At 34.6% G+C, this 27,452-nt stretch overlaps 1 protein-coding gene across 2 annotated transcripts; it reads left to right on the top strand.

Moving 5' to 3' along the window:
• The first annotated feature begins 13,588 nt into the window (after nt 1-13,588).
• LOC132052751 (uncharacterized) lies at nt 13,589-25,996 on the top strand. Of its 2 annotated transcripts, none has more exons than XM_059444426.1 (7): nt 13,589-14,225; nt 18,380-21,253; nt 21,609-21,662; nt 23,553-23,895; nt 24,940-24,998; nt 25,090-25,162; nt 25,437-25,996. In XM_059444426.1, the coding sequence occupies exons 1-4, from the start codon at nt 13,770-13,772 to the stop codon at nt 23,805-23,807; spliced, it is 3,639 nt and encodes a 1,212-aa protein (XP_059300409.1). In that variant the 5' UTR covers nt 13,589-13,769; the 3' UTR covers nt 23,808-23,895; nt 24,940-24,998; nt 25,090-25,162; nt 25,437-25,996. The 2 variants fall into 2 exon arrangements, with proteins under 2 accessions (XP_059300409.1, XP_059300410.1); XM_059444427.1 differs by having other exon boundaries at nt 14,086-14,225; nt 18,372-21,253.
• Nucleotides 25,997-27,452: the final 1,456 nt, after the last annotated feature.

A 27,452-nucleotide genomic window follows, 5' to 3' on the forward strand; every position in this document is an offset into this window, starting at 1 on the left:
TTTAATATTGAGGATAAAACGCTTTTTATAAAAGGCGATATCATACACATGGATCGAATCCGATATCTCTAGTTAAAAATAGAAAAATACTTAACACTCCAACGCAACACTAGGTGGTTGCATGACAAGCAGCTAAAGTATCGTATTTCCTAACTTCTCTATATATCCTTGGAATCACTTTTCTTGAATTTACAGAAAAATAATTAAGTTTCAGACGATTTTCTGTGGTGTACATCAAGTAAGGTATAAATATGGTTATGACTATCAGAATGACATTAGTTGAATGTAATTCATTAGAACTGAGATCTGCTCCTAGTGCCATGTATAGAGACAAATTGTCATCCTTTGCTAAATTATATTTATGAAGAAGGTGAAATGTATATACTTTAATTTGGACATAAGTTCAAGTGGTTACTACGCACTAATAAGGTGAATGAACGAGTTAAGCATTAAAAAGGAATTGTCATAACTGAAAAGAAAAACAGAAAACAAAATAAAGAGAAGTAAGACGAAAGAAAAGTAAAAATACAGACAGATCATGAAGGAAGGTTGGTGATAGCTTGAAGTTTGGTTTCCGCATTACCTTCTTTTCTTTTCCTTTATATTATATATTTTCTTATTTGGTCTTGTTAATTTATTATGGCTAACCAATTTGCCAGCGAAAGTCACGAAGCAGATTCCAGTATCAAAGCAAGTGAGGATTGCACGTCAAAAGCACACTCCACCTCACTAATTCCATAGTCTTCTTAGACTCAAAGGAAAGTAGTGTGAGCTAGTAAGGCAAACCACCTAGATTCGATTGGCTTTCAAGCAAACCCTTCATTTATTTTTCTTAATTATGTGTGCGCTGATGCTGTATAAATTTCTTATATAACGAGTTGTTAGGTTGACTTACAACTAACATGTAACTTTTTATGACAAACTTAATAAGCTAAAACTGAAAAAATTAACAATCACTGTTATATCTATCCAGTTAAATTTTATAACAATAACATACCAATGTAATCTCACGTACTTGTGATTCGAAGAATGTAGAGAAGAGTCAACATCTTACTTACGCTGGAAGTAAATAAGAAGCAAAATATTATAAAGCATTTATAAAACATTCTTAACAATAACTACAACAAAGTAATATGCGATAATCCAGATACAAGAAACAATAGATAATAAAAAAGATCGAAGGGCAAGAGACTACATGAATAATGCTACGACTTACCAATATGAAATGGTAAGCAAGACAAAGCTCTACTACCTAACAACTTTCAATCTATCCATTTAAATTTTATTTAGTTCAATTGTTTTTTTTTTTATAGTATTAGAGTATCAGTGTATAATTAATTAAGAAAATTGAATCTCCACCACCAGATCTCTCACTTGCTTACTCTACCCACTCTTCTCCTTTCCCTTTAAAACCTGAATGGTGGTCCTCCACTATTAGGCCACTCAAGCATGACTATTTCAAGCTTGGACTCAATTTGAACAATTAGTTTTCATTTTTTTTTTGTTTTTAAGTTGGTGTTCGGTATCTACTTTACAATCCCGATTAATCTGAATTCGTGCCACATAAGATTCATTAGAAAAAAAGCATACCATGATTTTTTGTATTCCCATAACTAATTTCACACTGCTCAGATAATACTAGATATAATTTGTACCTTGTGCCTTTTCTTGAATGAAAGTAGAGAAAAAACATTTATGGGTAAGATTATGTAGATGGAGTCGTGACTATTGAGAGCTTAGAAAAAACATTTATGGGTAAGATTATGTAGATGGAGTCGTGACTATTGAGAGCTTTAGATCTCCACGTGTCCATGTCTCTATCACTTTCATGCCTAACATATACAAATAAAAAAGATATATGCAAAGCAAGAGTAAGGAGTTGTAGGGACACTAGTAGAGTAGTGACCATGTCAAGTTGGATTAGTAGTAGTGTATGAATGAGAGAACTGTAGACCATACAGGTACCTTTCCTTCATATTCATATTCATATGGACACAAATTTAAACTCGTGAGTTATGGATTTAATGTGTGCTTACTCACTCCTAGTGGTTGGCATGTTCGCAGTTCGATCACTTACTACAAACCCTCCCGATATGTTTGGTGGAATGCCGAATTTAGTTTTTGTTTGGTCTATTGGTTACGTTATCAATATATTCTTCTATTTTCTATTTTCTCAAAACATTGTACTCTTAGTATTCAAATGTAAATATCTGGGAAATATATGATGCAATAACTCGAATTTTACGTCTATCGGAAACCTCTCTACCTATCAAGATAGGGGTAAGATTTGCTACACCCTATCCTCCTTAGACCCCACCTGTGGAACTACATTGGGTAATGTTATTGTTATAATTCGAAGCTTATAGCATAATTTGGGATACTCATGGTTTAGAAAAAATCTTGACAACCTTCATGTACGTACCTTTCTTTTTATTATCTATAAATGCACTTTTATATACCAGATCAGTGAATGAAAAAAAAACATCTCAATTTTAATTAAGTATTCTAATTTATATTAAAATGTTACTATGAAAAAATTGAAAGCCAAGTCCACAAAATAGGGACAGCTAATCTAAAATAGGTTGATTATATAAGTGAGACGGAAGAAAGAAGCAATTACTGGGTCATAATAGAATAGAAGTGGTTCTCATTATCCAAAAGGAATATTTTCATTATCCACGATTTATAACTATCTTCAACGTTAGTTTATATTTAATAAAATGAAGTTTCTCTAACATTTTATTAATTATTTTTTGGTAAATATTCAAGAGAATTAGATAAATATTTGATCTTTTTTGTCTAGAGTTGAAAATTAATTACTTTAGTTGGTAGCTAAGATAAGATTTCTCAAGAGTTTTAAGTGGAAAAAAAATGCGAGGAAGGAACCATAAGAAAAAGTCAAAAGTCAAACCCAAATGAGAGAATGTGCTCAGCAGGTCAGTATTTCCTCCAAACTTATACTCATGTTGTAGAGTTTCAGCATCCAAAAATGATTCTTTCCATCAGCGATAGCTGTGTTTTCTATTTAAATTATCTCCATGCCATTAATACCTTTGTTATTTTAGTATTTATCACTCCATTACTTTTCCAAACAAACTCACTCGGAATTTTGAATAACAGAAACTGGAAGTCAGCCCTCCAAAGGTGTAAACGAAATCTGCTCGCTCTGTTTCTTTTTAAGAGATAATTGAACTTCTAAAGTTCTAACCCTAAAATATAGTATAAATTTTGATTTTGATTGTTGTGATATCTGGTCAAGAATATTTAACCTTTGATTAATTGAAAATTGCACTTTTGATTCAATTTGTAAAATTTTACAAATCCAACGAATTATTAATTATTATTTTAAAATTTCTACAACTACATCATAGTTGATGGATTAATTAAAAATGCAATCACAGGAGCAAAATAATAATTCCTCAATAATGGATGGATTAAAGTGCAATTATCCCCTTTTTCGATCGTAGTGTGCTCTTTTTTTTTTTTTCCCCGTAATTGAAACCACTGTCATAATATTATAAACGTAATATCTCTTTCCTAGTTTTTTCTCTCTATTTAAGAAACAGCCGTAATATGTATCATAAACGTCTAGTGCAGGTAATGACTGCTACTTTCCAGAGTTTCTCACGTTAATCAGTTAAGAGGTCATGGGTTAGTTGACACAACTGGGAAAAAAGCTTAGCCTTTCTTTGTGTCTTTGAGCTCAATTCTCATTTTTCTTTTTAATCCATTATGAGAAAAAAAAATCAAATGCTGCCATAGCACGATGAAGAATGTCACGGGTAAAAGGAAAAAATAAAATGAAATATCTAACTTCATCTAATTCGCCGAAGGACAAGTGACTTGTACTAAAAGAGAGAAGAGAAAGATTAAAGGAAGAGGAAGAAAAGAAGGCAAAAAGCAAGAAGTTCTAAAAATGGGCAGCCAAAAGTCAAAATTTTTGCTGACGGCGGATTCTTGGCGTAACAAATTAATGCAGCAGCTAGGTTGGTTATGTCAAGCACTTAATATTTCTCTATGATTTGTTTAATTCTGTGGGCAGTGGAGTTGGGACGGGGGTGGGGGACCCCGGGTGGGGGAGGGGGAGGGGGTCAGGCAAAGTTATCATTAACATTTATTATAAAAATTTACTTATAATTAATTGAAGATTAAACGATACTCCGTTAGCCCGTCCGATATCATATGCATCAGTAACTTACGAATCGAAAATTCCCTTATCCCTTGGAAAATAACAGTCTTAGTACTTCATTTAGTGAGTAATTTTTGTCCTTTGTTTGCAAGAGTCAATGTTCTTATATTTTGCACCAATGAATTATCAGTACCAATTTGAAGTTTGGGCATCGATTAGAATTCATTTGGAGCACACTAGTGAAGGCAACTTGCTAGATTAAAAAGGATAGCCGGCCCATCGTAGTAGCACTTTGATTTATTTGAGGCCTATAAGCAACCTTTCATATCTTGAAAAGTTAATAAAGACATAATCATAGTCTTTAAGAATACTTCTAACTTAATAGTAGTATATGAATATGACTAGTCGTTTCCTTTTCATTTTCTTTAATTTGTTTTTTCCTTTGGAGTTGCAAACTTTTGAGCTTCTCAAAACGACATGTTGGTTTTCTGTTATAAGTTGCAAACAAGAACTCAAAATGACAACCTTGACACTCTTCTTATATGCTTACAATGGAAAGACTATTTTCCACTTGGGAGGCTTGTTTCTAGAGAATTTAAGTCTTTCTTTTTTGGCTAAAAGAATTTAAATACACACAAACAGTATGAAAAATTATTTGTTATCGCTAGTCAACTTAATTATGATGTAAAAAATTCATATACACTGTTGGTGCCCAACATCAACATCACTATAATAGCAGGAAAGTACGGCCCTTTATCTAAAATAAAAAAAAGCTAAGGCAAGAACGGCTCGTTAGTTGTTTAAATTTTGTTACTCTTTATCTTTTTTCCTTATGTATTCCCCTGGGTTCTAAAATATGATTATTGCGATAATTATCACAACAAAGTCCACTTAAATCAGATATACTAATAGCCTGTTTGGCCAAGCTTATTTCTCCCCAAAAGTACTTATTTTTTTTAATAAGTGCTTATTTTAAAAAAGATGAGGTGTTTGGCCTAGATTTTGGAGAAAAATAAGTACTTTTGGGGAGTAGCAGAAGCAGTTTTTCAAAAGCTTAAAAAATAATTTTTTCCCAAAAGCAGAAGCAGAAGCAGTTTTTAATTTTCTTCTTGACAATAATACCCTTAGTAAAATAAGTTATATACCATAATAACCCTATTTACTTTACCTAGTAATAAATACGTGTTCTACAGCCTATTCCTTAAACACTTCTTCTACGGCAATAACCCCTTCAAGCAAGCCTTCAACGTGATCGACCTTATTTTTCACAAGGTATGATTTCTTGGCAACAATGTACTGAGTAATTTGTTTACATGATTCTTTAGCAATTTGTTCTGCTCGCGTTATTATTGTTATTTAGATTTATTTGTATTATCAACCATACATTCAGAATTGGATTGTAGATTGCTGCAGACTTGGTAATTTGAGCATGACGCTGATTGTAGCTAAAGGAGGTGGAATAGAAACACAACCGAAGATTTTGATTTCTAATAATTTAGTACCACAAGTAATAATCTAAACAACAAAAAAAAAAAAAAAAAAAAAAAAGTGGATAGACGACTAGCTACATCATATGATAAGTCTTGTTTGAATTAAATTTTACAGATTGAAAGTTAGCGCTGAGAAAAGCCTGAGCCATCATATTACCAAGTTTAATCATATTCTTTCATAATAAATATTTAATGTATTTATCAACTTAATAGTACTATTATTATTAAGTAAATCTATTCATGTCCTTATTCGTAATTTAATGTTTAAAAGTACTTTTTGAAAATCTTGGCCAAACACAAATTATTGTACAAAAGTGCTTTTTAGATTGATTGGGTCAAACACATTAAAACTCACCAAAAAGCATTTTTTGAAAAGACTTCTAAAAAAATCTTTTCAAAAATAAAGAATTTTAAATTACAAATGGTATAAATCTACTACGTAGTGTTGACTAGAGAAGGTCAATTACTCCAATATGATTAGCATAATAATAATCCACAAAGAATAATGACCGATTGGTGGTTGGTCGAGCTGAACATATGTATTTAGTTCACAAATTCCGCATTTTCAACAATTAAGTTCCTGATACATCATAGATTAAATGATATCAACATACTTATACGATAACCTGGCTTTCTAGATCTTTACAGGAAATAAGAAAATAAATTACTGGAATTTTCGTTTCATATTGCTGTTTTTAAGGATCTAGAAACCTGATTAAACTATTAATTTTAGAAAAATTTAAGTCGATGCATCTTTTTTGATATTTCATGATCCATCTTATTGCTGGCATTATCTGTCGCCTTTCGACCCTATGAAAAAGCTCGAGTTGCACCTAGGGCGAAGCTACAATTTCACTTACGGGTTCGACAGAATTCAATAACATTGGTTCAAATCCTATAACTTAATATGTATAAATAATTTATTTAAAACCTAGTAGGCCGCGTTTTCCCAAAATTTAGAATATCCAAATTCAAATAATCATTTATTTGAACAACCAAATAATCTTCTTTCAAAGATAACGGCGCTTAGTTTGTAATATGGAAGGTCTACAAATTAAAGAGAAACCTAAGCTTGACATTTCGAGCATCTCTTACGGCTCTTTTCAACAACTGAATAAAAATCGATACCCCACAAAGTATAATCAAAGAGGCCACATGAGGAAATAGTGGTCTCCACAATTATTTGTCTAAAGCTAATAAATATTCTGATGTGCTTTTTTTGACTTGCTAGTCAGTGCAATAAAATTGTGAAATGAAACTAAAATGACGAACCATAGAATGAAATAACCCTTGGCTTGGCGGTAGGGATGACAAACGTGCGATACGGCTCCTTGTTTAGATTCGCAAAATTTTAACCTGCCCAGCGTAGCATTTTCACACAAGGCCACCATCCTTGCATCCACCAGCCCCACCGCGCTCCAATTTAGTGATTTCTTTTTCCTTTTATTTTGTTAGTTTTATTTCCTTTTTATCTTTCGCTTGGATTTTCCATGTTTACTCAAGGCATTTGAACCCGACTACATTTGGATTCACACTGCGTGTGCCCATTCGGGTGGAGTCTTTCCCTACCAAGGATATTTTTATATTCAGGGCTCGAACCCTAAATTTCTGATTAAGGAGAACACCGGGTGAAAAATCAAAAAAAAGAAAAAAGGGTCGGGTGTTGTTGAGTCATTTTTGGCCCCTTGGTGCAGCTGCTTTACTGAGCTTCTTTTTGGGTCTTTAGTTTTTATCTTGGGCCTTTAGTGCAATTGCAGACTGCTTAATGAAGTTCTGTTTCTTTTTTTCGGAGAATTGACACAATGGTACAAGTCCGACATAAAATTGGCAATTTTTTTTTTTTACCCAAAATGTTTTTAGCAAAAGTAGTCCTAAAAATAATAGCATTATGTAGCCAAATTTGTATTCAACCCCTAAAATCATGCTAAGCAAAATATTATTTTCTCTAAAATCAGTAGAATACTTCCCCCTAAGTCATAGTAACATAATTTTAAATAATAGAATCCTTCTATCAAGGGTGTCTACTTGGACTAGAATCTATTCAAATAATATTTCAAAATGATTTCTTCCTACTTTGTTGCCAAATTAGCTTCTATAACGCTGAAGATTTTCTTCATCTTCCATATATTATATCCAATATAACATCTATATTCTACGGTCAAAATACATCAAGAAAAAGCGTGATTTTGTCTTTAAAACTTAAAAGGTTATAATTCTACATATTTAATGCATAGTTTGGTATCATACTTGTATCCGTTTTTATACATAACAAATATACATTGTTTAATTCTAATATAATAATTATTTTTGTGTGTGTGTGTGTGTTTATTTATGCATTTTATTTGGCAAATATTTTCAGTATATTTTTGCAGAGTAGGCAAAAAATACATAAGATATATAGCAACATACATTAAATATTTATAAAGTAATTCTGGTAGATTAAAATTTTAATCATGAATATGTTGGATTACTCTATGTATGTGCTACGTTGTTTACATAACTGAAGATATCTTCACAATATGTATATATGAAAGTTTATCCATATACAATTCTCAAAACGTATATATGGTGCTTCACAATTCCCAGAATGTATATATGGTACTCTTCTTCTTCATCGGATTCCCAAAATGTATACATGGTATTTCACATTATATATCAGAATGTATACATGGTACTTCACAATATATGTCTGAATGTATACGTGATACTTCATAGTATAAATCAGAATGTATACATGATACTTCACAATATACATATAAAAATGTATACATGGTACTTCACAATATATACCAGAATGTATACATAGTACTCTTCTTCTCCATCGAATTCGCAGAATGTATACATGGCACTTCACAATATATCATCATAGATTTTCGATTTTGATCGGAGAAAATTAAGAAGATAAGGAAAGAGAGTGAAAAATGAATGAGATATAATTAATGGAGATGGAAGAAATGAGAGAGAGAGAAACATTGGACAGATCTTAGGGGGATGAATAAGTGAGTGAAGGATTTTTTTTTTTTTTTTTTTTTGAGAAAATGGGAAATAAATATTTGGGGGCTGATTTATGAGTCATGTGGTACAACTAAGAGCCCGTTTGGATTGGCTTATAAGTTGCTTATAAGCTGTTTTGTTTTTTTTAGTATTTGGGTACAGAACTTAAAAGTCATTTTGTCTTAAAATAAGCTCAAAAAAATAATTGGCCCATTCGACTTAAATTTTATCTAAAGCGTTATAAGCTGAAAACGAACTTATAAAAAAAAAAAAATAAGTTAGACTACCCCAACTTATTTTTTTTAGCTTATGTATGTTCGCAAAATTTATAGGCATAAGCCCATCCAAACAGGCTCTAATGGTTATTTTGTGCCAACTTATTAAAGTTCGGCTAATATATCCCAATTAAGTCGAATACTTAGCACACCATGCCAAATTCCCTTCATTTTTCCTTCTTTTTTGGGCCTTTAGTGCAACTTCTTTGTTAAGTTTCTCCACTATATTTCATAGGATTAGAACTACATAAACTCAATACAGATCTGTAGAAATTAAACTTTCTTTTAAAAATGTTCTTAAGGAGTAGTAAAATTTATGCAAAAGTAGTAAGTAAAACATAAAATACTAATTTGCGTCAAGACTTGAGTGAAATATGTTTGTTTCTATTTAATCATCACGACAAAATCAAGACAAACCAACTAGCCAAGTGAAATTCTTAAAAAGCCCTGGCACAACTAAGGCATTTTGAATTTTGATACAAGAAAATCAGAGCATATAAGTTTTGTTTGAATTTCTTATGTAATTAGTTTTTTTTTTCCCTTATCGATGATCAATTAGTTTAAAAAAGAAATCACCCCTTCAAAAATTAAGGAACTTGTTTTCATAAAAAGTATTTGTCAAAAATTTTAACCAACCAAATATTAAAAAATTGAAATATTTTCCTCCATACCAAACACACCCAAATTGTAATCAAAATTTTCTTCTTCCATCAGTGTAAGTGGGCAACCGGTTACCTACCCCAAATTATATTGGACAACTTACAAGAATAACTACCCTTTAAGGGTTGTTAACAATTAGTAGCTACCTTTTATCAATTTGCAATTCGTAGCAAGTTTATGGCAAATTGTATTTAAGTGTATTTAAATACACTGTTAAGTTATATCCAAACTTATCTAATTTTGCGTATATTTGACTGTATTTGAATACATGCAACCTTAATTTCTCTGACTACACGTGTATTCAAAATGATTGTATTCCAGTGCATTTGAATACACGACGGACCTGTGTATTTTACTGTATTTATTTATTGACATATCCTTTTATTTTGGCTGTATTTAAATGTATTTAAGCTCCGATCAGCAAGGTGGCCATCGGCGTCGCAGAGTTGACTGTATTTGAATGTGTTTCAACAAATTTTCAGAAGCAAATTTTTAAATATATTGTATTTACTCAAAAAATTATGTACAAACATATGTATATTGATCATTCAAACAACACGTACAATCAAATACATCTAGTTTATCTCTAAAATACAATAAGCCAAATACATATAACTTATATTTACACTAAAATAAAAAAAATCAAATACACTCAAATCTAAGATACAACAAGGAGAAGAAGTCATGGATTCCGGTATCCGTCAGATCTGAGAAGCGTAGTGGCTTCATTTTTCCTTTGTGTTCTTTACAAAAAGTTTCTTTCTCCAATGATGGCAAATTCCAATTCCTCTTCCTCCGACGAAGGAAAACAAGCGTTGAAGCTCTTTAGGAGTGGCGGCTATGGTGATCTGCTGGTGCTCCAACGAGCAACAATGAAGCTGTGGTGTCGTTGTGAAGAAGGAAGAGGCAGAGGCCGTGGCGTTTCTCAGATCTAGTGGTATCGTCGTGGAGGAGGAAGAAGTGGAGCCAGATCTGGCCGGAGAGAGGCATTGGAGAGAGGGAAAGGTATTTGGCTGGAGAGAAGGAAAGATATTTGGCCGGAGGAAGGAACAGAGAGAGAGAGAGAGAGAGATGAGGGAGAAATAAGCCATAAAACCTAATGTATTTTGATACGGCTATGATAGGTAAATTGAAAATTCACTGTAGCTATAAAAATAATTAAATTAAATGGCAGTTACTAGTCATAAAAACCTCTTAGAGTTAGCTATGCCAAGTAAATATGTCACCATATTTTTTAACGCGAATTGCCTTTCTTTTGGGGTGGTCTTTAAATTTGCCCTTCGCTTGGAAAGGTGGGGGAATACCTGAGGTTCTGGGTTCGAACCCCCGCTCAGATATATAAAAAAAAAAAAAAATCGCAATACAGGGCTGGGGAGTGTGTATGCCGGATCGGAAAAACTAAAGTTATGCCGAGTGCGACATAACTAAACATTTGCCCCACAAGCAGAACTTTTCCTTAAGGCATAGTTTAGTTATGCCTTATAGTAGGGCTGGGCATAATTACCGAAAACCGAAAAATCGAACCGAACCGAAATCAACAAACCGAATCGAACCGAACTAGTTGGGTTCGGTGTCCATCGTCAAAAAATCGAAACGAAAAACCGAACGTGCACCGAAATTTAATATTACCCAAAAAAATTAAAATAGTCCAGGCCCATTAAGTTTAAAGCAAAAAAAAAACCCAATTGTAATAAGTCCTCTTTTGCATTTGTATCCCTAATTTTCCACTTCAATTGAAAAAATCAAATATCCTTAACAAAGAAAGATAACTAGGATGTCTCTTTAGGATTAATGTATGTCCTTTATGTGTTTTCTTAATTATTCTTACGGTATGTATATAACACCTAGTAATCATGTCATGATTATAGTTTTTGTTTCTTGTGTATCCCGTTTGTTTGATTTTGATTTCAATTTATCGGTTTATGTTTTATTGCTTTTGAGAATATGCATTAGTGTCAATGGAATCGCTTCTAATATTATATTAAAAAAATCGAATTGAAAAAATCGAAACCGAACCGAACCGAACTTTAAAAAACCGAAACCGAAAGAACCGAACCGAACTAGTTTAGTTCGGTGTTTGGTGTCCACCTTCAAAAAATCGAACCCGAAATAGTCAAACTGTAGTTTGATAAAACCGAACCGAAAAATCGAACCCCCACCCCTACCTTATAGGGCAGACTTTTAGTTAAGACATAACCAAAAGTAAGCCCCGTAAGGCAGAACTTTTCCTTAAGGCATAGACTTTGACTTATAAAGCAAACTTTTAGTTATGTCTTAAGAAAAAGTTTCACCTTATGGGGCATACTTTTAGTTATGTCTTATGGAGCACACTTTTAGTTAATACATAACTAAAAGTATGCCCCATAAGTCAGAACTTTTCCTTAAGGCATAACTAAAAGTTTGTCTTGAAAAGTAAAACAAATAAAATATATGTCTCAAGGCAAAGTCTGCCCCCTCTGCCTTGCGAATTTTTTTTAAATCTTTTAACTGAACCGAAGTTCAAACCTGCAACCTATGAATTTTAGGCGAAGGTTAAAAATTAAAGACCACCAATTTGAGAGACAAAAGTTAAAGACCACCCAAAAGAAGAACAATTCTGCGAATTGCCCACTCAATTGGGCCGCCGAAGAACCCTTGGACACGGGTTTTTTTGTTGGGAAACTTACATAAACAGCTACCTTTTAACAGCTTCTAACAATTTATAGCTACTTTTTCTATATTTACAAATCGTAGCTATTTTTGGTTGTATTTATGTTGTATTTTGCGTTTTCGAAATACAGGGAAATACATGGAAATACAAAATTGAGTTCGCATTTTTGAAATACCTTTGAAATACAAAATTTGGCGAGAGTCAAAATATTTGTATTTATGGAACAGATTCTCTTTTTTTCATTTTAAATGGTAAGTCAAATTAAATCAACCATGTATCGAAGCATAACTGTTGAAGTTCCAAAAACCCACGTTTCTCTCTCCAAATTACTCAATTCCAAACTTTTATAAATACTTCCAAATATAGAAAAATATACACTGGAATACAATGAAATATGGTTGATTGTTTAAGAAATATAAAATTGTAGTATGCGTATATACAATGGAATACAATGAAATATATCAAAAAATTGTTTCATAAATTAGAAATACATTGAAATACAACGAAATATCTTTGAAACATTTTATCAAACACTTGGTGAGCATAAAGCTTCACAACTCTCATCGGAGGTGGAGTATGCGTTGAACCACCGGTGAACCACCGCTGCCGCCGCGGAGAAGAAGTGGCAGTGTCGGAAAAGTAAAGAACAAACCAAAACATCACTCCTTTTCTTCAGAGATTTGTAAATTAGAGAAACTTAGAGGGTCTCAAAGAAATCTGATTTATAGCAACATCAACAGTGAAGAGTTGCCTCCATAACTAAATCGAGAATTGATGCTGATTTGAAGCTACCTGGCACTTCAAGTAACGTTTTTTTAGATAATGAATTACATATTCCTCTATCTAGATTAACTATTTGCAAACAGATTCTTCTTTCGTATTGTCCACTCGCTAACTATAGGAGAATGTGTTGTTATCAGCACTTCCTTGACTGAGAATCAAGAAATAAAGACAGGGTGGGAAGACGACATTGCAAAGATTGCTACAAACATAATTGATGAACAAAGATCTCACAGATCGAGGGCGGAATTTGGAGGGTCCAGGCGAGGGAAGTAGATCCCACAGATCTGGGGGCAGGAGAGGGAACGGAGAGAGAGAAAGAGAAGGGTGAGGGGGAAATAGCTTTGAGAGGTGAGAGAAAACCAATTTAAAAGAGAAACTTGTGAAATACAGGACACTAGTTATGATGTGTAATTTAAGAAAATATTTTAGTTATGAACAATAAATAAAATAAAAGGTAGTTACTATTCATAAATAGGTCTTAGAAGTAGTTATGACAAGTAAATTTCTCTTTTTTGTTTAGTTGGACTATGAATTGTGTAGCCAATTAGCCTTAGGCCTTGGCCCAACAGTCCATAATTGAAGCTCTGACTGCCTTCCCGTTCGTTGTACTTTGTCCGTTTCTCGTCTTCGACGTCTCAACGCCATAAAATTATCAGCATATATTCGTCCTCCGACCGCTACATAGAGCTGTATTAGCGAGGGCTGTATGAGCATTACCAGTTTTAGATTTTTGATGGACGATACTATTAAAATTATACACATGTGAATTCTGTCCTTTATCTGTTTCGATGGACTCCTCAAAACCTAATCCCCAATCCATGCGAGTTCTAATTCGACCTCCAATTCCACCTTCTCACTCTCAAACTCCACCTATACCCCCTTCTCCCCATCCACCTGCCACCTCACCCTCTCCATTACAAGGCGTCGTTGTTGTTGGTTTCATCGGTAAACGCAGCGATGACGTGGCTTACTTAATGAACAGGATTATTGATTCTAATGTGTTTGGCAACGGGGGTTTAGATAGGTCAATTTTTGATGAGAAGAAGACTGATGAGATGAAGAGTTGGTTTGAGTGTAGGAATGTAAGTTATTATCATGATGACGAAAAGGGGATTTTGTTTTTGCAATTCGCTTCAACTAGCTGTCCTTTGATGGAACGAAATTTGGAGTCTAACATGGGATTTGATTCATTATTGGAAGATTATGAATATGGTGATCTCCAAGCTATGCTCTTTATGTTCTCTGTAAGTCTTATTTCACTTTTTCTTGACAAATTAACCAAAGTATCTTCTTTGTTTTGTTTCTTGATTGTACAATAAATACTGATGAAATATGTGAAAGTACAAAACAGGGATTAGAAAACATAATTTGTGTAATGGGGTGGGGCAAGATTGTAAGGTGTTGTTTGTCCTTAATCTCAAATTAGTTGAGAGGTTGGGTGAATGTAATATCAATATCTATTCCACTTCACTTGGACCTGTCTTCATTCATTTGGAAAATTGTTGAAGCGCTTAAACACAATTTTATTTGGACTATAGAGACTTGATGAATAAAGCTGGCTGAGAAAGTGGAGGAGTAGGATTGATGTAGTTATTTTAGTCGTAGCTGCCTAATTGAGTTACCCAACTTTCATTTGTTTTACTCAAGAAAGGTTATTTCTTGTAATTGTGCAAGGTTTTGGATTTGCAGTTGTTTAGAAGAAATGTGTGTAGAAAAGTTTGGTATCATTCCAATGTATCTTTTCTTTCTCATGCATCAAAATGAGCATGTAAAAATTGTAGCTTAGTATTCACTTTGAGTTCCCATCTTCTTTACTAAAGGGTGAGAATTGAATTTTTGACTTCAATTGTTAGACTGATAGTCCGGTTCTTCTTCTTACCATGTGCCTAAAGGTCTTTTCGAAGTTTTGTTATTGCTAGTTTTAGCGTACGTGCGTTGCACGTGTGTATCAGGTATATATTTATAAGAAGGAAAAAAATACTGAAAGAGGGCAAAAACTTTGCAAAAAGTCAAAGTTGTGAAGTTAGAAGTTGTAGACTTAAAAAATTATGCTACTTTACTTTTGGTTACTTTAACGCGAATCTGTTGATTAATCAACTCAAATATAACTTCTGTTAGAAACCCAAATCCTATTATATTTGAAAGTATAATCATTTAACGGAGTCATCTTACACTTATAACACATTCAAAGTACTAAATGTGATCACGAACCAAATGTAGGATATATTAAAATAACACAATTATTATTCAAGAACAGAATTTACCATAGTGCTAGTTTCAAGTAACCCGAACTGAAAAGTTTGTGGAGACCTATCAAAATGAAACACATGAGATAATTTGAAAAGACCGACAAATACCGCAAAAGTTAATATCTAATTTGAAAATTTCATAAGATGTAGCACATACATAAAATTCACCAATGAAGGCACGAAGTATAAGTATTACAGGGCCCCTAAATATCTAAAACATGAATAATTAAAAAAAAATAAAAATAGATGGCCGTACTTTGATTGAGACTTAGGATAACAAACCTTTGGATGAGCTCAAGAGGAAAGTATCATCTTAGTGAAGTCTGCTATTAACCAAGATCCAAATAACAACCTTTTACTGAAATATATAGCTTCGTCTGCTATCAACCATCAACCATGAGTCTCATAGTTGAGTCCTTTTTAATAAGGCCATCAATGTGGCAAACAACCTTAAAGATTGAAATAATGTATGGTAGTTTTTCATTTAAGGTTTAAACTTTTGAAAAGAAGTTACCCGTGTAGTTGATAATTAGAGAATCCGTCAATTATGTAAATTAGAACAATAGTGATAACATGAGTCGTAATGGAAGTAAAATTATGTTGCAACTTAAATACTTCTATTATTATCAGTTGGACTCCAAAATCGTACATATTGAGTAGTCCTAAATATTGGAGTATTATATAAGGAAAAGTAACATGGAAATAATTATAATTATGCTACATAATCCAAATAAGTAAACTCCTTTTATGAGGTTACATCTTATTTGATTTTTAAGTCCTAAATTTTACGATTCATACATAGTTCAAATAAGGAAATATTAAATTTTTTAGTAGATTTCAAAGTCATAAATAGTATGAAAATGATTAAATTACGATTGTAACCAATATGAAAACTATTTTCATTTCACTAAGGTGCGTCATGCTTTAAGGTGCATCGTGCTTTCACGTTTTTACCCTTCATAATTGCAATTTATATTAGACAAAATATTAATATAATTATTTTCTCATATTTAGGAATTTGAAATCAACTAAAATTTTGGTTATTAAAGGCTTTCCTTATTTGAACTATGTAGAAACTAATAATATTTAGGAATTTAGAATACGTGCCTTGTACATGGAGCCTATTGATTATTGCAAAATTCTTATTTAAAGTAATGATCTTTTAATATATGAATAACTTAAAAACATTTAATTAACTTATAAATAATATTTAAAGCTTACAAAAGTGCAGATTTTAGAAGCAAAAAAGATTCCTAGAATGATAAACAGTCATGATAGCAACGTCTTACCTTACAAATTACAACTTACTTCTAATAAATTATAAGAATCTTAAAACCTTACCAAAACAAGGTATTGAGACGGACAAAGATAGTGATGAAATTTTGTAGCTTACTACGTTTTAGATTGCACTACTTGAACATGCTAATATGAGATGAACTTGAGCTAGCTACTGCAAAATTTGTTCCGGCTAAAAATTTAAGCAGTATGGTTTTTCATTGATACATCTCCTTATATGGTTTCAGAAGTGGTGCAAAAGACGTTAAGAGAATCCAAAAAGATGAATAATTGTAGTTGAAAAAAGGACTCCTATATGGTATATGTTGCATGTACAACTAATAATAGAAATTACAAAGATTTATATATATAATCTATACTTCGACATACCTCTGACACAGGAGTCATGCAGTGGACTTACGGACTCATCGTCATTTACTCATCCTTAACCTCAATTTCCTCCTAGCTCTAATTGCAATAGATCGACAAAATATATGGTTATATCGATCGCGGCAACAGCACAAATATAAGCACCAAAATTATGTCAGGATAATAAAATAACATCTACTACAGGTTCGGAGAAAGCTTACAATAGATCAAACAAAAGTTAAAATAAAAATTTCTCAATTCAATAGGAACATAGTAAAATTAAACCAGATACTGGACTTACAATATTTAAAGCTAAACCAAGCCTTTATAAAACTTTGAAATTCTACCAATTCGGCAGTAACCATGAGCTCCTGGGCTTTGATTTCTGTTCAATTATCTTCATTTTTTCCTTTACCTTCCTGCAATCAGAGCCGGATCCAAGATTTAAACTTTAGGGGTTCAACCTTTTACGATTCTTAGCGTTGAACCTATTGTATTTTAAAAGTTATGGGTTCATGTCTACTACTTATTGAAATTTTGATAAATTTTTACACTTAAATTTATGCTCCGCGTTGAAAGTTAGGGGTTCAATTGAACCCCCATCTAATATGCTACATACGCCCTGCGTGCAATTGAATTTGCAGCTGGGTTAAAAAAAACAATTTAAGAGTCTATTGATTTCTTGATGCTGACGACTTTCTACTGTCGGACATTGATTGTTCCCTATGTATTTCGTCAAATAATGAGTAGTAATTGGAGACCAGCTTGAGTTGCATGAAAACCAATCAATTTCACTGTATGTATAAAACTTAAACCTATTAATCAATATAAGGAAACAACAACATACCCAGTGAAATCCCACAATGTGGGGTCTGGGGAGGGAAAAGTGTACGCAGACCTTACCCCTATCTCGGAAGATAGGGAGGCTTTTAATATAGTATAGATAAGGAAAATTAATGAATATAAGGAAAAAAAAAAAATTTAATAAATTCAAGGTACAGCCTACGTGCAGTTAGGACTCCCACTTACTTTAAATAACGAAAGAACGATATTCAATAAAACATTAATACCTAGAGCCTGGAGGTATCTAATTGCCGTCAAAAAGTTTTTGCACTTTGTATTAGGACATATATGATATAATTAAATAATAATTTTAGAAAAATAGTAAATGACAATTTTGTCTATTATAGAGTCTTTTAATGAAGGGCAAAAAGTTCAATCAACATTTCTAAGGTCCTTCATGCTTTTAATATAGTATAGATTAGCGCTAATCATTTTTTTATTTGACCAGGAAGGGATGCCTTCCGGTAAAGACCCTCACCTCCAACCATAAGGCTGAGTATTTTAGTCAGGGAGCAAATTGGGAGGGCCACTATTGGGCTTCTGGGTAGGGGTTTGGAAGGTGGGGTGTACCATATAGATTTTTGTTGGAGGCTTTCCATTTGATATTCCATACATCCCCTTGTTAATTATAGAGTGTTGCTCAACCATGCTTAGCTATGCAGGTTTGTCATGTTGTGGTTTTTATCCAAGAAGGGTCACGCTTTGACACACAGATGCTGAAGAAACTTCGTGTCTTGCAAGCAGCTAAACAAGCAATGACTCCATTTGTGAAGTCACAATCTCAGTCACCCGCTGGATCTGACTCCCCTTTTGCATCTCCATCACGTAGAGCTGCATCAGGAAGATCATCTAACAACCCTTCGCCTGTCAAAAGTCGTGGCATTTTTAACCGAAATAATTCAGCAATTACTCTGATGTCAGGTTTAGGTTCATATACCTCTTTATTACCCGGGCAATGTACTCCAGTTACACTTTTTGTTTTTCTTGACGATTTTGCTGATGATTATCATAGCTCTAGTGTTGAGGAGCCAGCTGATATGTCCTCAGCGAATCAATCATCAAGTGTTGGTACCTCAGCTCGGCCAAGCTTGGCTCCAAAAGGTTCTGGTTCTGTGGTTGTGCTTGCACGTCCTGTGAGTAAATCGGAAGGCGGGTTCAGGAAGAAATTGCAGTCTTCTCTGGAGGCACAGATTCGTTTCTCCATTAAGAAATGCCGGACACTATCAGGTTCTGAAACTGGTCATACAGGTTCAAGAAGCGGGGGTGTTTCAAATTCTTCAACGCTGTTTTCCCTTGATGCATCAAAGGCTGTTGCACTTTTAGATATAACGTCTAATAAGAGAGGTGAATCCCTTGAATTTGCCACTGGCCTTGTGGAAGATGTTCTGAATGGGAAAGCAACCTCAGATTCTTTTTTGCTTGAAAGTCATAGTCAGAGTGCAAATAGAGAAGACTTACTTTCCATCAAGGAGTTCATCTGCAGGCAGACTGATATATTAAGAGGAAGAGGGGGTGTGGTTTCCAATACTAACAGCGGTCCAGCTTCTGGTGTTGGCATGGTTGCTGTTGCTGCAGCAGCAGCTGCTGCTTCTGCTTCTGCTTCTGGAAAGACATTTACTTCTCCTGAACTTCCACATTTGGAGAAATGGTTATCTTCTACTCAGCTTATTCTCCAAGCGATCCTGTCAGCAAAACATGCCGTTTTAGATGAGACTGAAATTAGTAAGAGGAATATGCGACAAAGAAATTCCAGTTCACCACCTCTTGAAGGAAATGCTTCAAAAGTTTCAGATCCACTTGAAATTGCAATGTCTTTTCTGGCGAGTGGTAGAGGGATAAATGCTAGGTTTTCTGCTTTATGGTGCCAAAAGGCCCTTCCAGTAGCTAAGGAGACATATTTAAATGAGTTACCTCCGTGCTACCCAACTTCTCAGCATAAGGCCCATTTGGAGAGGGCTCTACATGTTTTCAATTCAATGGTCAAGGGACCAGCTGTACGATTTTACTTGCAAAAACTGGAAGATGAATGCACATCCATCTGGACTTCTGGCAGGCAACTATGTGATGCTGTTAGCCTCACAGGAAAACCATGCATGCACCAAAGGCACGATGTAGAAACTAGTGGTTTATGTTCAAGTGATGAGATTAAGCCACATTCCAGTGGGTGTGTCTTCCTCCATGCATGTGCATGTGGTCGTTCAAGACTCCTGCGGCCAGATCCTTTTGATTTTGAAACAGCAAATGTTACTTTTATTCGTTCCATGGATTGTGACAAGCTTCTTCCCACAATTCAGTTACCCCAAGGAAATGATACAGGTGGGCCCATTCAGCCCTCAGCTTGGAGTTTAATTCGAGTTGGGAATGCAAGATACTACCAGCCGTCTAAAGGTTTGATGCAGAGTGGCTTCAGTTCTACCCAAAAGTTTCTTCTAAGGTGGACTATCCTTCTTGAGAAGCCAAAATATGAGAATGGACTGCTATCAAGCAATTCAGAGCAAGCCAATATAAATAGGCTCAGTAGCAATGCCAGGGATGAGCCTAACACTGATTCAGGCATAGAGAAGGCTGGTGCTTTGAGTGTGCAAAATGGATATCAAATCCAAAAGAAGTCTTCTGCAGGAAATATCAAAACAGATGATAAAGTAAATAATGTTGGTAAAGGAGTTTCCAACTTTAGTATGAGAAAAGCTTTTTCTGAGGTGGTAGCTGGTTCAACCACTGCGAATTCAGGATTTCCTCCGCTACAATCAAATAGACAAATTATGTTAAATTCAGAAAAGAACATTAAGCAAAAAAGTGCAAGGGATGGGGGTAGAGAGAAGGTTAATGAAATTAGTGACGAACTAGTATCAGAAAAAGTTGCAGTAATTCCTGCTATTCATGAAGCAAAGAATGGTAGTACTATTGTTTCTAACGATGTCACTAAAGGTAATCAAATTTTCCAGATAGGTACACATATGGATTCAACGAAGATGAATAGAATTGAGAAGACCAGATCAGTTACCTCTTCTAAGCATGCAACAATTTACATTGGATTTGAGCATGAGTGTCCCCGTGGCCACCGCTTTATATTAACTGCAGACCATCTCAACAGACTTGGTTCTCCTTATGCATTGCCTGTAGAATCTGTCACATCTTCATCTTTGGAAAATATAGATCATAAGGGGGTAAGTCCCTCCAGAGGGGGTAAGAATGGCCATGGCAAAGGCCGCCGGCTGGCAAATGGCATGATATCTACTTCCTCTAGGAAGGTTAGGAATCAGGAAAAGTCAAAAGAGGGGTTAGATGATGGAAATTCAAATATAGAAGGGCCAGGTCAATTTTCCAGGCATCCAGTACATGCTGCGTCAGGGAAAGATCTTGAAACTGGTCTTCAATCTCTAAATCTCGATGACTCTGGCTATGCTACCTCCTTGTTAGATAGAAGTTTGCCCATATACATGAACTGCCCGCATTGTATGGAATCGAAGGGTATGAATGACCCAGCAGATGTGAGATTTGCAGGAACCATTTCACAGCTCCAGAGGATCTTTCTGGTGGGAGTCTTACTTCTGATATTTGGCTATTTTCCTCAATTGCCCTGAATCTTTATGTCCTCCTAAAGAATTATCCTGTTTATGTGATGTCATTTTTAAGTGCTGATCTGATTCATTGGTTGTACTAATCAAATGAACGTGCTTAGATGATATGGTTTCATGTTGTTCAGTGCCTAAACCAATAATCAAATTTGCTGTATGTCTCATGTCTTGTTGGTACTTATATATGTGACATTCAAGTAGTATATTTATTACCATCCAATTTTGCCTTTAATTAATCTATAATCTTTGTGAATCCCCCAAGATTAATCAACTTTTTTTGCGAGCTGTAATGAGTATGCTGTTTGTCATGCAGGTTACACCTCACTTCCCTGTCATTTTAGCAGCAAACCCAGTCATACAGTTTGAGGTATGAGTTACTTACTAGGACTTTTGGTTTATCTGCCATTTTCAACATTTATGTGACCTGCTTTATTATTGCCTTTCTGAGCCGAGGGTCTATGGGAAACAGCCTTTCTACCTCCCAAGGTAGGGGTAAGGTCTGCGTACACTCTACCCTTCCCAGACCCCACTTGTGGGATTTCACTGGCTATGTTGTTGTTGTTGTAGTACCATTTTCAACATTGAATTAACTTGTATTTGTCCACCTAGTTATATGAAGCCGCTTTGGGATTGTTTATAATCTCAGAATTTTGCATTACTCGTATAACCCTAGATTCTTCGCAAAAAACTTTGTGATCTTCATACAATGTTTGGTACCGTTTCCTTATGTGGGATAAAATGGGGAATAAGGATGTTTGTTGGGTAAGAGCACCCAAAATGACAAAAATACCCTAAAAATAAGTTGCCTTGTTTTATTTAATTTTTTTAAAAAAATCATGATGGTGTTATGTAGTAAGAATTTGTAATGATTTGTAACTTGATGTTTCTTTAGACGACAACAACAACAACATACCCATACCCAGTGAAATCCCACAATGTGGGGTCTTGGGAGGGTAAAAGTGTATGCAGACCTTACCCCTATCTCGAAAGATAGGGATTGATGTTTCTTTAGACGAAAACTCGAATATTGGTGTCACAATCTATGTATAATAATTCATGTATTAAATACTACAGTATTAATTATTTATTTTTGACTAGTATAATTCATGTATTATTATTAATCACCTAACAATCCATACATTAGAATTCAAGTAGTGTAATGACCCCAATTAACTTGGGATTAAAGTGTAGCTGATTGGTTGATTTGTTAAAAGCAGAAGTTGACAATGCGGAAGAGAAGTTTTTGTTAGGTGAGATAGAATCTTAATACCAATACTATAGGGAAAAATTAAATTATGTGCATTGCTTGGAAGAACATCTGACTCTGTTGTGCTCCTTATCAAAAAACAGCTGACCTCTGTGTGAATCTTTAACTGCTACTCTGTCAGAAAACATGTTACTTTACACTGGCTTTATTGTACAGATAAAAAAAACACATTTATACTGAAATGAGCAAGAAAACAGATTTTCCCAGAAACAATGAACTTGGCTGTATGATAAGTAGTTACAGTCCTTGTGTTCTTCTTCTACTGACATATTTAGCTGCCAAAGAATGGAGTAAAATTCCTGATTATTTCACCGATGGAGCAGGTGGTTGAGGTGCTTAGCAGCAATGCTGGGATCTAGATCTCATTGTTGAATTGTGTGACCACCTCATCTAAAAACTTAAACTATTAGAGAGCAGACTCCATTACTTAATTATATCTTTCAAACACTACTCGTGCAGACGTGATTCTTTTTCATGGGCCAAGCATGTGGGTATTCTTGCTTTGATCATAGGTGGCAGTGAGACTTGAGCTAAAGACCTCCGCTTGCTTTGATAACAACAACACACCCAGTGAAATCCCAAAAAATGGGGTCTGGGGAGGGTAGAGTGTACGCAGACCTTCCGCTTGCTCTGATACTATGTCAAATTATGTGATAGCTTTTCTAAAAGCTTAATTTGTTAGAAAAAGTGCACTTCTTTTACTTAATTATATCTTCAGCACTCACCTAAATCGAGACTACACGAAGTTAGAAATGGTTTTTAGCTCCTCTTTTTCTCAATGTAGTTACCTTGCCATTGTTGGAGGGAGTTCTCCCATTGGCTCCCATTTCACTGGGATGCTTTACTACTTGTAATTTTTCATATCTTTAAGCATCTTTTTCAGATGTTATATGTGTTGTTTCATTTTTTGTGTACCTCTTTGGAAATAAACATTCAAATTATTCTTTCAATTGCTGATTTTTTTTTTTTAAACCTATTTTGACTTTGTAGGAGGCATGTCTCCCTCCATCCGAGCCAGACCGTAAAAAGAAGTTGCAGTTCTCTCTTGGATGTCAAGTAATTTTACCCCCAGAGAGTTTTCTGTCACTTAGACTACCTTTTGTTTATGGTGTACAGCTGGAAAATGGAAACCTCCATCCTCTTATGCCTTTTGAACAGCAGCCCCAACTCACTGCCTGGATAGCCAAAGGCACAACATTGCAGCTTGTATCCAAGGATAGCAATCATGATGAACTTTTCACATAGTCCGATGGATGAAATCTAATCTGACGGTGTTGACTGAATTTTATTAAGCATTTTGAACTGCAGTTCTTGGACAGTTCTCTGCCATCAGGTAAGCATGTGATCAAGCATGTTTTTGAAATCAGAACCCTGCTTCAGCTTTGCTTTTTATAGGATGACATTTCATTATTGTGGTCATAGAAGGACAAGGGCGGAAAAAGCAGCTTTTAGAAACTTGTAAGGAGGAACTCTGATACACTTTTCATAAATAATGGTGGTTAATAATTGAGTCAAGTGTGTACATTGCATGTCGGTGTATTCTATTGCATTTTGAGGTTCACAACTTAAATAGTGTTAAAGACCAAGAATTCATCTTAATTTGATATTTGCAATAAAATATTACAGAACATAGAGCTGTAAAAGATACTATATAGAGTAGTCATAGTGGATTTCCAGCTTATTGGGATCTTGGTGAAGGTGATCCTCAAAATTTCAGCAGAGTATAAAAAATTTGACAAAATGCAACACAGTTACTTTTTATTTTATGCGCTTGAAGTTTGGGATTGTGAATTGTATGGTTTCGAATGAGTTGCCCAATTCGGCAAATGGATGGTCAATCTGACTGCCATTTTGATGTATTAGGTATCCTGAGTTTCAACTCTTTTGTCCTTGGATTCTGTTAACTTCTTTGAAATATTTCTGCTGAGAGGTTTACACTCCAGAGGCATAATGTATAACAAAGATTTGATACTTGTTCTACGAAAAAAGAAAAGGTTTCTTGCTAGCTCCTGATTATGGGCAACTCTTACTGAAAATGCTTATACTGTTCAAGGCTATATACACATGTTCTTTTCGGTGGTGAAACTTCTTGTATATGTGACGCCTATGTGTCAGTATTTCTTGTTGGATGCAATTAAGGACGAGAAGGCATGTTTCCTGTCATAAACTTACCCATACTCTCTAATCTCCATACATTCTCTGGTTGGGGCATAGTGGACTGGCTAACGGTGAATACCTGGTCCTCTGTTTCTGGACACACCACCTACATGAAGATTTTAAAGCTTGCAACTATGCTAAATTTAGTAATTTCCTTTGTTTCTTTTTGTTGTTAGATGCATGTAGGATAACCATCTAAGTTTTTTATTCGTTGTAATAGGTGGGAAATACAATTTGCCCGAATGCATGGGAAGAGCGGAGAAAGTTTCCTCTGCTTAGGTGAGGCACTGTGGCTGATTACTCCTATCTTTCTCAAGGCAGCAATACTAATTCTTATGACACTAAATTGTTTGTTATTTTTGGTGATCAGGTGGGTTTATTATGCTATCGCTTGGCAGACCCGGTGATAGCTGTGAGAGTGGCAGGCGCTTTGGAACTTTTTGGTATGCATTTCTTCATCCTTTAGAATTGTGCATCAAAGGAATGCAATATGAAATTCTAGGGACTATACTAGAGCTAAGATGCTAATCGTTGTGCCGGTTGTGGTTGGCTTTTTCAGTTTTTATGGGGAATGTGATACTGTAGTTGTCTCTGTACTTGCCTTTGACAATGTAAAAGCTTCATTTGCCTACCAAGCGTTTGAAGTTAAATCCACTATATATTGAGCAGGAAAGTCAGCAATAAAAAGTGATGTTCTCCTTTTAATTTCTTTTGCAGTTGAAATACCAGGATCAATGCATGTCTATTCAACATTGGCATCCGATGATCTCGGGCTTTTGCTTGGGTTCAGCTACAGTAAGCAAAATGAAAGAGATCAGCATATGCAGAACCCCTCTTGGAATTCTTTGAAGAATGTATCTCTAGCGAGCAGGGATCTTTGTATCCTTGAAGCCCTACCGCTGTTATAAACACTTGTAAGTTAAAAACCTGTGGTATGAGGTTGATAATAGTAGGATCATTGCATTAAGATTATGGCCTGCTAGTAGAGCTCTAGTTCTCAGGGTGATTAAATTCCATTATAAGTTAATTAAACGATGCTGATTACACCATTATGGCTTCCATATAATATCTAGATGCGCGTTATGGCTTCATTATTTGAGGTTTATTCAGACCGGACTTCTTCATTTGTGCGCTTTTTGTCATCGATAATATTTCAATACTGAAGTTCAGTAGTTTGAATACTAGTTTGATCATCAGTACTTGTAAATATTGAATTTTAGTATTTTAAAAACTCGTTTTACGAGTATTTAAGTATAAGCTAATGGTTTTCTGTTCTACTTTTTTGGACAAATGAAATGAGAGTTAAAACACAATTTCAACCTCCAGTTACTCTATTTCTCAAGTTCAATCCTCAAGTGAGTATGACCGAATTGATATCTACATGCATAAAGATATTAGATCACCTAGCAGAAAAGATTGAAAGATCATCAAACCTCCCTTATTTCTTTTCCTGTCTAAACAGAGACTTCACATTTCTACAAGCTGTGGAGTTTGTAATCTTTGGAGTCTGGCGCCTAAACTTTTTTAAACAAAAGTTCCAAAAGGGGTCCTGGGCTACACGATAAACCAAAACGGGTTTATTGTGTAGCCCTCCATGATTTACCCAAATTTTAACGGTGAAGCCGTCTGTTCTGTCTCCAATTGTTTGGAAAAAGAAAGATTGCTCTGCAAATCGTGGAGCCCTACACGATTTGCAAAGTTTTTTTTAGCACACGATTTGCAAAAGTAATTCTTCAATATTAATTAGATTCATTTCATCTTGACCCAAAAGATTTCACAAGACTTAGCCCAAGCCCAACAATTTAACATCTCTAAGGTTTTGATGTTAACAAATCAATTTAATGTAAATCGATAAAAGAGTAGTGACTTGTGTCTGATTGTTTTCCGATCAGTTTATGGATGAAAAAGCAGTGATCTTAATAAAGTTTTCGTTACTGGAGGAATCGAAAAAAAAAAAAATTACTTGAGGCAAATCGTGTACCCCTATGCGATTTGCTAAAAAAAAAAAAAAAAAAAAAAACTGCAAATCGTGTATGGCTCCACGATTTGCAAAGCAACTTTTTTTTTTTTTTTTTTTTTTTTTTTGAAAAACGATTGGAGACAGGACAGACGGCTATTCTAGGACCCCTTTTGAAACTTTTGGTTAAAAAAGGTGCCCTTTAGGCGCCGGACTCGTAATCCTTGTATACATGGACAAAGTTTCAAACATGCAATTGCAATATGCTGAGGAAAACCGGAGAAAAAAATACTGGTCCCTCACGTTTGAGGTTAGCTTCAAAGAGGTCCCTTTTCTGGTCAGAAGTAAACATTTATTCAACCAAAAGTAACCATATGCATCAACTGCTCATTGGACTTAAGTTTATTAAAAAATAACCAGCACTAAATTTTCAAAGTCATCCCGTGGTACACTATCAACTACTCAACTTCTGGCCTTTTAGGAAGGTAAAATTGAGTAGTTTAGTGACATATAATTTCTACTAACATGGAGATCTATTCAAACTCTCCAAAGTAATTTTTTCATTTATAATAACTTTGGCGCGCAAGATGTAACTCTAATGCTAATTAATTCTCTAAGTCTGTCAAAATTGTCTACCCTTGATTGTTGAAATCTTCTGCTTTTTCCAGCCAAATATGATAGACAACACCTAGAAAAACAAATCCCAGCATGGTCCATTTTGAGTTTCTACTATTCACCCTTTGAGAGACGGCATCATCCCAATTCCCATTTACCAA

The sequence above is a fragment of the Lycium ferocissimum genome, chromosome 4 (assembly GCF_029784015.1).
Source record: "Lycium ferocissimum isolate CSIRO_LF1 chromosome 4, AGI_CSIRO_Lferr_CH_V1, whole genome shotgun sequence".
In the NCBI taxonomy this organism is placed as follows: domain Eukaryota; kingdom Viridiplantae; phylum Streptophyta; class Magnoliopsida; order Solanales; family Solanaceae; genus Lycium; species Lycium ferocissimum.